The 15,718-nt window shown below is 37.7% G+C and overlaps 1 protein-coding gene and 1 non-coding gene across 2 annotated transcripts; one reads left to right on the top strand and one right to left on the bottom strand.

Annotated features, from left to right (window-relative positions):
- Nucleotides 1-1,417: 1,417 nt before the first annotated feature.
- Nucleotides 1,418-15,280, bottom strand: RRM1 (ribonucleotide reductase catalytic subunit M1). Its single transcript, XM_081798718.1, has 10 exons — nt 15,089-15,280; nt 14,642-14,721; nt 13,780-13,981; nt 10,945-11,094; nt 10,515-10,736; nt 8,199-8,275; nt 5,729-5,864; nt 4,312-4,407; nt 3,039-3,227; nt 1,418-2,036 (listed from the first exon to the last, which is right to left on the bottom strand). The coding sequence occupies exons 1-10, from the start codon at nt 15,110-15,112 to the stop codon at nt 1,851-1,853; spliced, it is 1,362 nt and encodes a 453-aa protein (XP_081654844.1). The 5' UTR covers nt 15,113-15,280; the 3' UTR covers nt 1,418-1,850.
- Nucleotides 9,985-10,091, top strand: LOC115940576 (U6 spliceosomal RNA). The gene has a single exon (XR_004075310.2). It is a non-coding gene; the product is annotated as a U6 spliceosomal RNA (small nuclear RNA).
- Nucleotides 15,281-15,718: the final 438 nt, after the last annotated feature.

Genomic DNA, 15,718 nt, shown 5'->3' on the forward strand with positions numbered 1-15,718 from the left:
AAAAAAAAAAAAAAAAAGAATAACTGAGATAAAAAATTCATTAAAGGGGCTCAACAGATGTGAGCGTGAAGAAAAATCAATGACCATGATGATAGCACAGCTGAAATTATTGAGTCTAAGGAACAAAAAAAGAATTAAGAAAAGTGAATGAACTCTAAGGGACCTGTGGGACACAAGCAGTGGACCAAAAGATGCATTATGGAGTCCCAGAAGGAAAAGAAAGAAATGGGCAAAAAGATTATCTGAAGAAATAATGGCTGAAAACTTCCCAAATTTAATGAAAGATGTCAATCTACTGATCCAAGCAGCTCAACAAACATCAAGGAGGATAAACTCAGAGATCCACACCAAGATACATTAAAATCAAACTGTCAAAAGCCAATAGGATGGCTATTATCAAAAATACAAAAAACTAGCAATTGTTGGCAAGGATGTGGAGTAACTGGAACTCTCGTACACTACTGGTAGGAATGTAAAATGGTGCAACTCCAATAAAAAAGTTTGGCAGTGGGCGCCTGGGTGGCTCAGATGGTTAAGCGTCTGCCTTCAGCTCAGGTCATGATCCCAGGGTCCTGGGATCGAGTCCCGCATCGGCTCTCTGCTCCTTGGGAGCCTGCTTCTCCCTCTGCCTCTCTCTCTCTGTCTCTCATGAATAAATAAATAAAATCTTAAAAAAAAAAAAAAAAAGTTTGGCAGTTCCTCAAAAAGTTAAACAAAGAATTATGATATATTCCCACAATTCCACTTCTAGGTATACACTCCCCAAAACGGAAAACAGTAATTCAAACAGATACTTGTGCATCAATGTTCACAGCAGCATTATTCACAATAGCCAACAGGTGAGAATAACCCCAATGTCCGTTAACATATGAATGGATAGACAAAATGTGATATATACTACAATGGAATATTACTCAGCTTTTAAGAGGAATTAAATTCTGCTATATGCTACATGGATGAACCTTGAAAACATGTTAAGTGAAGTAAGCCAGACACAAAAGGTCACATATTGTAGTATTCCATTTATATGAGGTACCTAGAATAAATAACTTCAAAGACAGAAAGTAGAACAGAGATTACCAGGGATTGAGAGAAGGGAATGAGGAGTTATTGTTTTAGAGTTTCTGTGTGGGATGATAAAAAATGTCTTGAAATAGGTAGTGGTGATGGTTGTATATTGTATATGTACTTCATGCCACTAAATTATATGCTTTAAAGTGGGTAAAATGGTAATATTTATGTTATGTATATTTTACCACAATAAAAAGAGGAAATAGGCATATGTTAAAATCAGAATTCTGCACAGCATCTAGGTAATTTTTCTTAAAATTTCTTCCCTGAACTCTCAAAGTTCAGAAAATGTTTTTTTCAAATTTAACCTCTGTATGAAAATAAATGACAAATTTGGTCTCACACAGTCACTTAGAAACATTTATTTCAGAATGACCTATAGGACCTTATCCAGATAAAGGTCCTGTCAGCACTTCTCACAGGTTGACTCAGTTTTGTTTCTATGGACCCACCAGTCAAAGCAGCAAAATGAAGTTTCCTTACGAAAACTGAGGTCACCAGAAAAGGGTGCCAGGTGGGCAATGAAACCCTACTCAATCACTCCCTATTTGCAAGGTGACTTCTTTTGCACTCCTAAAACTTCTACTTTGATTCCCAAGATATCAATTTAAAAAATTAATACTTTCACACTATATAGAAACAGTACTTTAAATTGACTGATCTTTTTGCTGCATTAAGGTCCAGCAAAGCCTTAGCACTTCAAGCAAACCTACTACACCTATCTATGCTCAAGAAGTAGTTTGGCTGTGAGGAAGTGCTGGTCTCTTCTAAGCCTTTCCTCAGGACCCACACATCAGACATTCCTCTCTATTCTCCAGAGAGCACACCATGGCTGCTGTGTTCCTCTCCTTCTCTTCTTCTTTTGTTGCCTTCTCCTTATCTTTCAGCTTCTCTTTATTTAGAGTGAACTGGATTGGATTTGCTGCTGGTCGTGTCCTTAAGTAATACATCCCAGTCTTCAAACCCTACAAAGGAAGCAAATACAACTACTAGAAATTGTAAGAATACTAGGCATTCGAGACCAATGTTTAAAATACATTTCCATAAACCAAGTCAGACTGTTTTCTATACCTGAAACTCCAACTCCTCTAGGAAGCCTTTTCAAAAATGCTTAAAGAGGTAGAGTCAGACAGTATACTGTGTTCCTTTTGCCACTAAAAAAGCTTACCTCTTTGGAAATGTCAAATATTTTTGTTCTTTAGTCTTTTCTTGTTTTGATGTGTATAACTTACAAGTTTGCCTAAAACATGTCTGTCTTATAACTATTTATAGAGCTAGATTGTGTCTCTGTAAAGAACAGATGGTGACTACTTCAAGGATAAGGATCATCTTCTATTCAGTATCCCCAGTCTTGGCACACAGTATGTGGTCAATAAATGCCTCTTAAAAAAAAAAAAAAATTGGAAATCTATATAAATACCCAGAAGATTGCCAGGTAATAAGGATAGAATCCAGAATCACAGGACTTTACAGTTGGCAATGAGAAGCTAAGTAACTGGCTTTTATACTGTATATCGTTAAAGTGGGGAAACAAAGGATGTTTTTGAATAGTGGGTTGACGCATGTAAAAGTTTCATTTTAGAAACAGCAGCAGTGCACAAGACAGCCTAGAGCAGATACTAGAAGCAGGGAGATCAGTTAAGAAGTTTAAGAATAATGGCAGTGGAACAGGAAGAAAGATATTCAAGAAACAGTACAAAGGAACAACCACCACAACTTGGTGAGTGTTTGTATGGAGAATAAGGGGAGAGTTGTAGGTAACTCCAAGGTTTCATACCTAAGAATGAAATAATCCTAAAAGAAACAAGAAAATCCGAAGTGAGAGCTTGATCTGGTACAAAAACCATGATTTGGTTTTAAGATATTGAAGTGAAAGAACTGCTAGGTGGCAATATTTAATAGGTAGCTAGAATATAAAACTGTTCTAATTCCAAAATATCCCAACTTCCTTGATTTCCTCCACCAACCTGCTTCCAGCCGTAGAAATGCATACTGGTGAGTTTGCCATAGTTAGGCTCAGCAATGTGGATGTTCAAAGATTGGCTTTGATCAATGAAAGCACCTCTTTCAGCTGCCATCTTAAGAACGGTTTTCTGTGAAATTTCCCAAACAGTCTTATAAAGTTGCTTCAGGTCATCAGGAATTTCTGGTATGCTCTGAAGAAGAAAAAACAAATGTTTATTGCAGTCTGGCTGAAGAAATCAGGACAATTAACGTAATTAATGACACAAGGGTCTGGCCTTAGTTCTACTTCCTGCCAGGTCTGACCGTATCATCATCATACAATATGATCCCTATCAAGTTTCCTAAGACGCTCACCTCTGGTTTAGAATGTTCAACGAAACTCCATTTAATCAACAAAATATCTGGCTAGTGGTAATGATTTTAAGATCCATTTCTATTCGGATTATAGCCAAAATATTCATTGTTCTAAAGGTACTTATAATAATTTATTAAGCAGCAAAAAATGACCCTTGAATTTTACAGAAAACACAAGTAATCAGGGCTGTAACTCACAGACAGACAATCAAGGGAAGCAATGAAACAAACCCCTTTTGGAGTCAATAGAAATAATGTTTTCTTAGGTCTAGGGTTAATTTGCATCAAAACATACAGACTAGCTAATGCTACCATTTCTGCCAGCAAATATAGAAATGTTACAGAAATCCTTATCTGTGTTGGCAGAGAGACAAATGTTTAGACAGAGGCCTCCACCTACAAAAATAAACACTTCTTGATTCTTGGCTGCAAATATTTTATTGTTAAACACTATCTGTCGCTCTGTTTTTTGGACTTTTGAGTCCTCAGTCTCCACCATACTTTTTAAATAAGTTTGACTCTAATTTCACACTTTATATCAGTGGTCCCCAAACTTTAATGCATTTTGGAATTTTAAATACCTAGGGAGTATTTAAAAAAATACTAATGCCTGGCTCCCATTTCCAGACATTCTAATTTAACTGTTACGGGGTACAACCTAAGCTTCACAATTTTAAAAGCTCCCCAACTGGTTCTAATGTACAGAAAAGTCAGAAACTACTGCTTCATATTATTGCACAAACAAGAGGGTAAAGCCTAGCTATGTGAAAATGTATATAATACTAGCACAACAATGCAGAGGTTAACATAAGCCCATATGACCACAGTGAATAACCTTTCTCTCCACTGCATGGGGTAAGTGAGAAGGTACCAATGTCCAACTTAGCTTCTAAAGAGCACACTTGATTTTTCATTCTGTACCTGGATAGAACCATTGCATGCAATAATCTGATTTTTCATCTCTTCATTCCACAAGCCCCGCTCAGTAAGATCCTTCAGTAAGTGAGGATTTACAATCTGAATAGAAAAGCAAAAAAGATGTCAAGGAATAAATAAGAATGACAGAGCCTAAAAAGGATCACAGGCCTGGAGCTTAAAATAAATAAGATCACTGAAGAAGTATTTAACATTAAATTAGTTGGTAAATTCTATATTTTATAAGACTGAGAGGCCCATCCTACCAAACAAAAGTTATATTCCTTTAAATTCTTGATTTGTGATTCAAGAAACATGATATTTACAAAAATAAAAAGAACTAGCATTGCCTAAGATGGGTAAATCTATGTGGATTACTTCTTTTTTTCCCCCTTAAGTAAGGATACAATAAATACTTAAGAAGAAAAATTAGAAATGTATCTACTCCAAACCTTACAGAAATTTATTTCAGGTAATCTGGAAATTCACAAATAAAATCTTTTAAATCAGTGGTTCTCGGGGCGCCTGGGTGGCTCAGTCGTTAAGCGTCTGCCTTCGGCTCAGGTCATGATCCCAGAGTCCTGGGATCAAGCCCTGCATCAGGCTCCCTGCTCCGCGGGAAGCCTGCTTCTCCCTCTCCCACTCCCCCTGCTTGTGTTCCCTCTCTGGCTGTCTTTCTCTCTGTCAAATAAATAAAACCTTTAAAAAAAATTTAAAAAAAAATTAGTGGTTCTCAACCCTAGCTGCACATTAGAATTACCTGGGAACTTTAAAAAAACACTGGTGCTACCCACCAGAAATTCTAATTTGTAAACCAGGTTGAGAACTATTGTCATGGTTCCATATACTTCTTGCTTCTATATACATCTTGAGTTTCACTGTATACATCTTGAGTATCATCAACTTAAGCATCTGAGGTCATAGTATACATCATTATGATTACAGAATGGTTAAATATCTTGTGAACTCTAATATCAACAAGCTACTTTCGTACCTGACCCTCAATCATTCATTCTTTTTTTTTTTTTTTTTAAAGATTTTATTTATTTACTTGACAGAGAGAAGGCACACAGAGAGGGAACACAAGCAGGGGGAGTGGGAGACGGAGAAGATGGCTTCCCACGGAGCAGGGAGCCCGATGTGGGGCTCGATCCCAGGACCCTGAGATCATGACCCGAGCCAAAGGCAGACGCTTAACGACTGAGCCATCCAGGCGCCCCTCAATCATTCATTCTTTTAACAGATATTTGTTAAATGTCTATTATTAAATAACTTAGAATAATATTGGAGATAAAGTGGACTCACTTTATCAAAGCTTTGCCCCCATACTAAGCAAAAAGGACATACTAAATATGAGTTGGCAGTTACTCCCAACAACAGGCTTTTGCAAGATCTCCTGTAGGTCTAGTTGTGATCTTCTCACCTGAAATTCTCCTGACAAGACTCTGCGAGTATAGATGTTGCTGGTATAAGGTTCAATGGACTCATTATTTCCCAGAATCTGAGCAGTTGAAGCAGTAGGCATCGGGGCAATAAGTAAACTGTTTCTTATACCATACCTAAAGAAAAGGAGATTATTAGGTGCTGGTACTAAAACTACAATCTGCCAGGAAGGCAGCTACTTCAGGTCACTGCAGTAAATGCAGATGCTATGAGTGACGTCATACCTGCATTAGACTCACATAATGACTTTTGAATTTAACCCCTATAGAGATGCAACTCACAGTATGAGTGGTATAGCTTGCCCCTCTCCTAAATGCCTGACTCCTAAACAAAATTAGCACAATTTTACTGCTGGCGATTCTTATCATGCCATGACTTATTAGCACTTGACACACTAGCTTGCCCAAGGAAATAATAGAATGGCTGTTGAAGAGTCCCCACCTGTATCAGGGTACATTCATTCAACCCTCATTCTTTTCTACGTGCTCTATGATTACTGTGCTAAGCCCTCTCAGGAAACATAATGATGTGAAAGTGGTCAGAATCTGACATCTATCACCAAAATTCTCCATAGGGAAAAATTATGCTCAAAGTATATTCCTGACTTCCTCTATGACCTCTTCAATCATAAGTTCCTAGAGGAAGCTTAACATCTTTTGACTCTATTCACTGCCAAAGAGAGTGCTTTAAGGAAGAATATACTATCTGAACACTGAGAAATCTTCAAACTGCCCTTAGCTCGTCCTTCAAAGCTCAGCCTAAGAGATGACCACTCTAGAACATTTTTCCCGACCTGGCAGAAAATATTAAATACAAAAGCCAAATATAAGTATTTCTTCTGCAAACATTTTCTATGACCTGTACCTTTATGTACACTTTACTTGTGCTACATGTCTCACCTTACTTAGTAAGTCTTAAGTTTCTCAAACACCAAGAGTTTGGTCTTTCCTATATTCTATACCTCTGGATTTATACAGTACTTAGCTTAAAGCTTCATATCCTAATGGAATCTGTACAACCAGGATCTTAATCTCACTTTGTCACTCTCTAGTTTTGAGGTATCAAGAAAACCACCAACCGACTTCATGTCTTACTTCCTCAGCAAAGTGGACAGTGATTTCCTGTCCAAAGATAGGAAAACATTTTGAAAAGTCATATATATATATATAATATATATATATAAAAGACACACCAAACTATGGAATTGTCTGTAATCATTAAAAACATTAGGTAGGTCTGCATGTACTAAGAGAAAGATGTCCAAAATAAATCTTAGAATATGTCAAGTTTGATCATATTTTTATAACAAAACTGTGTGCATCTGCAAATGTACTGAAAAAGGTCTAGAAAAATACACACCATTAACAATGGTTATCTCTGGTAAAAGGAATAAGTTGGTTTGTATTTGTTTTGTGGAACAAGTGGTTGGCAGAAGAGGTATAAAGAAGGGCTTTCACCTTCCATTTTGTTTCTGTATTTGAACTTTGCTATTCATGTATTAATTTTGAAATTTTAAAAAGTTGTGTACAGAAAAATATCCATGGTATTTTGAGGAAGAAAAAAACAAAAAATAAAATACATGTCCATTTTTGTAAAAGTTGAATTTGCATATAAATGTACCCAGGCACACACATTCAGAAGAAAGTCTGAAAGATGAAAGACAAAAAGATACAAACAGATTTTTAGGAGGTGGTATTGGGATAATTTCATTTTACTCCCTTTCACACATACGTTTTCCAAAATTTTCTAACATGTATTATTAAGTAATAAAACAATTTTAAGGCAAATAGATATTTTTTAAAGAGTATTTTAAAGTTACTGCTTCTTTCTGTAAACATTAAACACTCTGCATATGCATTAACCCAGAGATGACAGGCTCATGAAGAAAGTGAAAACAATTTATTATTCATTAAGCAAAACATGCTACCCGCCCTTAAATCTTTTATGTTTATTAGCTTGAAAGGCCTTAAAAACCTCAAGTTTTACATTTTTCTTTCACAGTTTAACATATTACCCTCCAAAAGCTCTTCCAAATTCCTAACCTACTCCTATGACAACCAATTCAGCAAAAGCCATTTAGGTGCCCAAGGGAGTTAAGCAATAAATAAAAGTGAAAAACTTTTAAAAAGCAAGCACACTTGGAAATATGAAGTTTAATGAGAAAAAGAATTGCTTAATCCAGGTAGTTAAGCCCCTAAAATAAGATCAACTAATAATACCTACCATTTATTAAAATGCTTTCATTGCACCAAGCAATTTGTAGGTTACTATTCATATATTATCTTACAAAGTATTTTTACAAAAATAGTTCTGTAGATAGGTCATTTTAGCCCCATTTAAAAGAGAAAAAATGAGTTTCAGAAGTTAAAATAACACACCTAACTTCTGAAAGCCAGAATGAGAACCTAAACCCTCCTTACTTCAAAACTACCTTACATCTCTTTGCTTACTTTGCAATCTTCTCCTTGAGAAGTTTCCAGTCCCACAGGTCTGTGGGAGTAACATTCCACATATCATACTGAAGGATCTAGGGAATAAACAATGCAAACTTATGACAAATCACTCTATAACAATTTAAAACAATGACAAAAACCAAATGACTAACTGCCATTCCCCACAACCCAACAAATGTCTTCTAGTAGAACTGTGTGAGGAATCCAAGGTCTAGAGATTTCCTTGGACAAACTTTCATGCAGTCATATTGATCAAAAGCAGGCTAAGAAACCTGGCTTATCTCTTCCCCATGTCCCTGATGTGAGCCCTCAGAGAATTCGTATCATATCTACAAACCGGGAAATCCTAACATTCATAAGTATGTGGCTGAGATGCATTCTCTTTTTGTACAGTAAAAATGTTACTCCAATTTCATCTTTCTTAATTGCCTTGATCTATTTACTTAGCTATTAAACACCTATTTGCAAACCACTGGATATCAGATTTCCTAAATATCAGCAGGAACATCAGGACTAAAAATAACATAACATTTTATTTTATACAGAAGAGACTCATACTACCAATAATAAAGGCAGTGTAGAAAGCAGAATTCTAAGACAGTTCCCAGGTTCTCACCCCCTGGTGCACAGGCCATGTATAATGTCCTCCTCCTGAGTGTGGACAAGACCTGGGAATATGATGGATGTTACTTACATAATTATGGCAAAGATGAAAAGTTTCTGCAGATGTAATTAAGGTTACAAATCAGTTAACTTTGAGTTAAACAAAAGAGGATATCCTGAGTGTACCTGACTTATCAGATGAAAACCCTCAAAAGAGCAACTGGACTGGGGCCTTCTTGAAATGACTCTCCCTCCTACTGGCTTTGAAGAAGCACAATGTCATGAGTTCTACAGGTACAAACAAATGAATTCCGCCAAAAACCAGGTGAGCTTGGAAGAGGACTCTGAGCCTCAGAGGAGACCGCAGCCTCTATCAACACCCTGACTGGGGCACCTGGGTGGGTCAGTCGTTAAGCGTCTGCCTTCAGCTCAGGTCATGATCCCGGGGTCCTGGGATCGAGCCCCACATCGGGCTCCCTGCTCCGCGGGAAGCCTGCTTCTCCCTCTCCCACTCCCCCTGCTTGTGTTCCCTCTCTCGCTGTGTCTCTCTCTCTCAAATAAATAAACAAAATCTTAAAAAAAAAAACAAAAAAAAACACACCCTGACTATAACCTTGTGAGACCCAAAGAAAACAATGTAGCTGAGGCAAGCCTGGACCCCTGACTCAAGGAAATGGAGATAATGTATGTTGTTTTTATCTACTAAATCTAGCAAAAGAAAACTAATACAGTTAGAATTCTTCTTAAGTCGCTTTTACCAATGACTAGTTCCATATAAAACATTAAAATAAAGGGGCATCTGGCTGGCTCAGTCAGTGGAGCATGAGACTCTTGATCTTAAGGTTATAAGTTCAAATCCTTTGTTGGGTGTAGAGATTACTCAAAAATAAAATCTTGGGGTGCCTGGGGCTCAGCTGGTTAACTGTCTGCCTTCAGCTCAGGTTGTGATCGTGGGGTCCTGGGATCAAGCGCCACATGGGGCTCCCTGCTCAGCGAGGAGTCTGCTTCTCCTGCTCCCTCTGCCCCTCCCCCCAGCTTGTTCTCTCTCTCTCTCTCAAATAAATAAAAAATCTAAAAAATAAAATAAAATCTTAAAAAAAAAACACATTAAAACAGAGTATAGTTTCCTATGGCTGGTATAACAAATTACCATAAATTTGGTGGCTTAAAATAAAAATCTGTGCTCACTTCGGCAGCACATATACTAAAATTGAAATGATACAGAGAAGATTAGCCTGGCCCCTGTGCAAGGATGACACAGAAATTCATGAAGCGTTCCATATTTAAAAAAAAAATTTTATTCTCATAGTTCTGGAAGCCAGAAGCCCAAAATGAACATGTTGGGAGGACTCTGCTCCCTTCAGAGGCTCTGGAGGAGATTCTGTTCTTTGCCTCTTCCAGCTTCTAGTGGCTATCAGCATTCTTGGGTTGTGGATGCACTACTCTGACTTCTGCCTCCATGGTCATGTTGCCTCCTCCTCTTCTCTGTCTCTTGTAAGAACTATTGTCACTGGATTTAGGGCCCACCTGGGTAATCCAGGATAATCTCATTTCAAAATCCTTAATTACATCTGCAAAGACCCTTTTGAAATCCAAAAAGTTAACACTCATAGGTCCAGGGATTAGGATGTGAACACATCTTTTTGTAGGCTACCATTCAGCCTACTGTAAGAACTTAGAGGCAAAAAGAAATTTCATCCATATACTTACTCCTCTGCTGACTGGAGAGCCCTCATAGGTTTCATATGGGCCATGCTCCTTGGCCAGGTCACAGCTGGCTTCCAAGGCTCCATAATAAATGGTTTCAAAGATCTGCTTATTCAGTAGCTGGGCTTCTGGACTCTCAAAAGGATACCTCATCAGAATAAAAGCATCTGCCAGACCTTGTACCCCGATTCCAATGGGGCGATGGCGTTTATTTGATAAGCATGCCTTTGTGCCAACAGATTTAGAGAAGAAGGAGACATTACTGAACAGAAAAGGCAACACTCTGCACCAAATGATACATGCTCTTTTTTTTATCTCTGTTTTCTCACACCATTCCAATGACAGCCGCTTAAATGATGACTGGCAGATCATGATAAGCTCCCTCCAACTTGGATTTCAAGAATTACCAATAAGCAGAGACCTCTATTCATACCTCTGGGACAGGGTAGTAGTTAATATCAATAATTTTATTCAAGTTTCGGACAATGACTTTGGTGACTTCAGCCAGCTTCTTAAAGTCATATGTGTGTTCTGATGTGACATACATGTTCAGGGCCAGGGAAGCCAAGTTACAGACTGCAACCTGGAATGCAAAGAAAAAGAGTCAAGAATCACACAATTTTTATTTCTTCCCCCTGTGTCAATGATGACACCATGTAAGCCTCTAACACTATAAAATTTGTATCTTTATCTTCTCCCTCTTCATCGTTCATTTCTAAATCCCAATACCTATCCACGTGTGAGTTGTAACATGCACCAGTGAAATAGGTAAGATAGAGAATCTGTGTTCCATAGTCCATGGCTCTATTACCAGACAGACCTCCCATCGTGCTCTAATTTCTTATGTGTATCTGTCTCAGTCAGTAGATGTGTGCTGTCCAATACAGTAGCCACTAGCCACATGTAGCTATTTAAATAAAATTAAAAATTCAGTTTCTCAGTGGCACTAGTCATATTTCATGTGCTCAACAGCCACCAGATACATTTCCATCACTGCAGAAAGCTCTTCCAAATTACACATTCCCACCTTACTCTTACTGAGATTCTGATAAGTTCCTAACAATAGGGTATCAAATTTGTGAATTTTGCAAAAGCTCTTCAGGTGATTTTCCACTACACTACACTAGGTGGTAAGCTTTTTCAGGAAAGAAACATATCTTATTTAACCTTATATTTTTAGTACTAGTACCACATCTGGTACATAATAAATGCTTACTAATGCTGAATGAATACACTTCCTTTTCCACTTTGGACTATCTTAACCCAAAATCTCAACTCCTCTCACCTAGACTCCCTCATGCCCTTCATATCTAACTCAATTCTACACATTGCCTAAGTACCCAGTTTTAAAGCATAGCTCAGATTGCATAAGTCTGATAAATGCTAGGGAGAAAAATAAGGCAGGAAAAGACAAAAGAGTTCTAGGAATAAGGACAGAAGGAGTGCCATTTTTAAATAGAGTTGTCAAGGAAGATCTCACTGAGAATGAGACATACGAACAAAGAACTGAAAAGGTTAGACAGCAAGCCACGTGGCTATCTGGTGGAGGAGAGCATTTTAACATTCAAAGTAAAAGGCAAAAATCCTGAAGAGGGAATGTGCTTGATATACTTGGAAATTAGTAGGGCTGGAGCACAGTGAGCAAGGGGGAAAGTAACAGGAGATGAGATGGGCATACTCAGTTGTGCATGAACCCACAGGGCACTGTAAGAATTCTGGATGGAAATGAATGAAGTACTAATACATACTACAACACAGATAAGCCTTGAAAACATGTTAAGTGAAAGAACCTGACACAAGAGACCACCATGTTATATGATTCTGTTTATAGAAAATGTTCACAAGAGGCAAATCCAGAGGCAGAAAATAGATTAGTAGTTGCCAGGGGCTGGGGGAAGAGGGTAATAGCAAGTGACTGCTAATGGGTACAAGGGTTCTTTCTGGGTTGATGAAAAGTGTTCTAGACTTAGATACTGGTGACAGTTACACAACCTTGTGGATATACTAAAAAACACTGAAATGTACACTTAGAAGGGTGAATTTTATGATAGGAGAATTGTATTTCAATTTTTAAAAAATGAACAAACTCTGGATGGGTTGGAAAGTCAAAGAGGAGTGTTGAGTGGAGGAAGGATATGATCTGATTTTTGTTTTAAGAAGGGTCATTGTAGTCTCTGTAGCATAATCTATTTTGTACAATAGTTACTTGAGTACGGTACATGCCAATTTTCTCCAACAGTGAATTATATGTTTCCAAAGGGCAGGGCCTGAGCTATAATCATTTACATCCCAGAGCACTTGGTACAGTGTCTTGCACATAGCTGGTGCTCAGTAACTCTGGCTGAATTAAACCACAACCTTAGCAGTATGTTTAATTCACTTACCATTTTCTTCCCAACTTTTCATTTGTCGTGTGTGTTAGGTCCTAGCATATGGGATCTGCTCCTTCCTCATTTCCATAGTTTACATCCAACATCCAAGCAGCCTGTCATCCAACTACTGCAATAATCTCCGTAAGCTAACCTCCAACCTCCTCTCACACCAAGACACTCTATTACCAGAAGCAAGAACTATCCTTCTCATCCTAGCATTTTGACGCTATTTTCCTTTCAGGAACCTACAAGGGCTTCCTACTCTGTGACATGCGAGACATTTCACCTACTATCTCCCCTCCCCCAGCCACAGCCATCTCTCCATATACCAAACCATAATGTATTTGCTCCATCAGAACAAACTTATTTGAAACTCTCTGCACAAAACCTATTCCTGTCTCTGATCTGTCTGACAGGCTGTTCTTCCCAAATGGAAAGCTTTTCGATAAACTTTTTTTTTTTTACATCAAATCTGTGTCCCATCCCTAGCCTCGCCTCTTCTATGAATCGCCTTAAAGATTTGACATTAGAATTTTGTCTCACCATTCACTGAAAGGACTCTCTACCTGCTTACATACTTTAAACTGAATGAGCATCCTGACACATTCTTGTGTTTGTCCTAAACCACCATAACTGAACACCGAGAAAAGATTATTACAACAATGTGTGTGTAAGAAAAAAAGTGAGTCTTTCCTACATGGCTTAGACTATAAGATATTTAAGGGCACAGATTACATCTGTTCCTTTCTTTGTCATCTCTATTTTAGTGCCCTTCTACTTATAGCAAACTATGAAAACTCCCTTCCCCTATCTCAAGTGAAATCAAGTGAGGGATTCACAAATTAACTGCCTAAGATTCTTCTCTCAGGACTCTGGGCAGAAGTTTGTCTACCTACCTCATCTTTGCTGGTATACTCTACTATTTCTGTGCACAGGTTGCTGCATTTGATCGTTCCCAGGTTCTGCTGGTTGCTCTTCCGATTACAGGAATCTTTGTAGAGCATGTACGGGGTACCTGTCTCTGTCTGAGACTCAATGATGGCATACCAAAGCTGCTGAGCTTTTACAACTTTGCGGACACGACCCTGTTTCTCATAACTGAAAGGCAAAGCTAATATTATTTTAATATTCCCTAAGAAAATCTTTATTGCAGACAACTTGAAGACACTAAAATATAAAATTATGAAAATTCTTAAATGTTTACTATGTTTTGCTAAGACAGAAGGGGAACAAAAGGAATAGGATATTCATTTTACTGTGGCTAGAGAGACAAAGGAAAATCAGGCAGCTCTGGACCCATTAGAATATACCCAAATCCCACTAAATCAACAATACCCTTCATAAGGAATAGGAATAACACCTAAAGTAGTCAAATCTACTGTGCTATTATTTAATGAACTAGTGACATGTGTTCTAGCTGTTCTTGATTTCTGTGGGCAATATAAAGCATAACTTTTTAAATCAAATGTACTGTGAGACAAAGCAAAATAATAACCCTTTACCTTAATTTTTATAAGTATCAATTAAAAACCAAAGCACCTCTTTATAAGTCACAAAATTTTAAAGAAAGAAGATAGAAACCAAATTTTGGTGAAGATTTGGGTAGCAAATCTGACCAAAATAAAATTATTAATCACATTCTCTCCCGGATGTTTCTGAAGATTCCTAGAAACTGGCTAGGATGACGTTTTGAAATTTGAATCCCCCAAATAAAAGAAACACATGATTAAAAATTATTACTTCATATTTTTCCCATACCTTTCATATAGCTTCTCAAATTCCTCTCCCCAAACCTCATCCAGACCAGGACATTCATTTGGACACAACAAGGACCAGTCCTATAAAGGGAAGAACCCATAAGAGACTTGAAATAACCAACCGCACATACTCCATTAGGAACATGGCAAGGGATAGGGTGGCTTCCATAGACTCTCTTGGAAATCTGCTGTAGAAATAACCATTTTGGGCTCAGGCTCAAACATCTAGTTCTGCCTGTTTATACATGACCTTTAAGCATTTAGGTCAGATAGAATCTGCTTTAGAGAATAAAAACCCAAAAGGGCAGGAATGGCATCTCTTAAATTGCTTAAAATGCCTTCCATAGCGTAACACATAGGTGGGCTCTTCCTAACCATGATTTAAGATGACAAAAAAGAAAGCTGATATGAATCAAGTTGTTCTTACCAACAGGTACCTCTTTCTCACCTGATTAGTCTCCACTCGTTTCATGAAGAGATCTGGAATCCAAAGGGCAAAGAAAAGGTCCCTGGCACGCTGTTCTTCCTTTCCTGTGTTCTTCTTTAAATCCAGAAACTCAAAAATGTCTAAATGCCAAGGCTCCAGGTAAATAGCAAATGCCCCAGGTCGCTAAAGGCAAGTAAACCATCATTCTTCTCAGAATCAGAATGAAACAAAAAAACTTCATATTTTCCAAAGCAATTTTATAATATCACCTTTGATCTTCACAATTAAGGAAATAAATGAGATAATACAAATAAAGGTACTACAAATATAAGTAGTAATATTGTCCTTACAATTCTAGGAGTAAAAAAGAGCAATTGATAAGAACAAGATGAAATCACAAGTCCAAAGTGACACAATGAACTGCAGATGGAGCTTCCTTTCAGATGCCATACAACTCACTTGACCTTATAGGACAGGTATACAAAGCCCACAGGAAATCACTTTATCTTTGACAATAAGTTGTGCTCTTATTAAAGATCAAAAAAGTGATGTCTTATCAAGGTCTCCACAGATCGTTTTTAAAGTTCATCAAGGGAAATCCATAAACTAACAGTTGATTAGTGTGCCTACGTATCTGTCCAAGGCAAGCTC

Source organism: Leptonychotes weddellii, chromosome 11 (genome assembly GCF_054177405.1).
Source record: "Leptonychotes weddellii isolate Sample4059 chromosome 11, ASM5417740v2, whole genome shotgun sequence".
Classification (NCBI taxonomy): Eukaryota; Metazoa; Chordata; class Mammalia; order Carnivora; family Phocidae; genus Leptonychotes; species Leptonychotes weddellii.

Bases quoted from the DNA above. Each gene is read 5' to 3' on its own strand.
- RRM1 (XM_081798718.1), bottom strand. From the start codon at position 15,112: ATGAAACGAGTGGAGACTAATCAG. The intron at 8,276-10,514 runs GTAAGTATATGG...TTTATTCCCTAG, and splicing joins GCTCTCCAGTCAGCAGAGGA to ATCCTTCAGTATGATATGTG. The intron at 2,037-3,038 runs GTTGGTGGAGGA...CTTCCTTTGTAG, and splicing joins ATTTCTACGGCTGGAAGCAG to GGTTTGAAGACTGGGATGTA.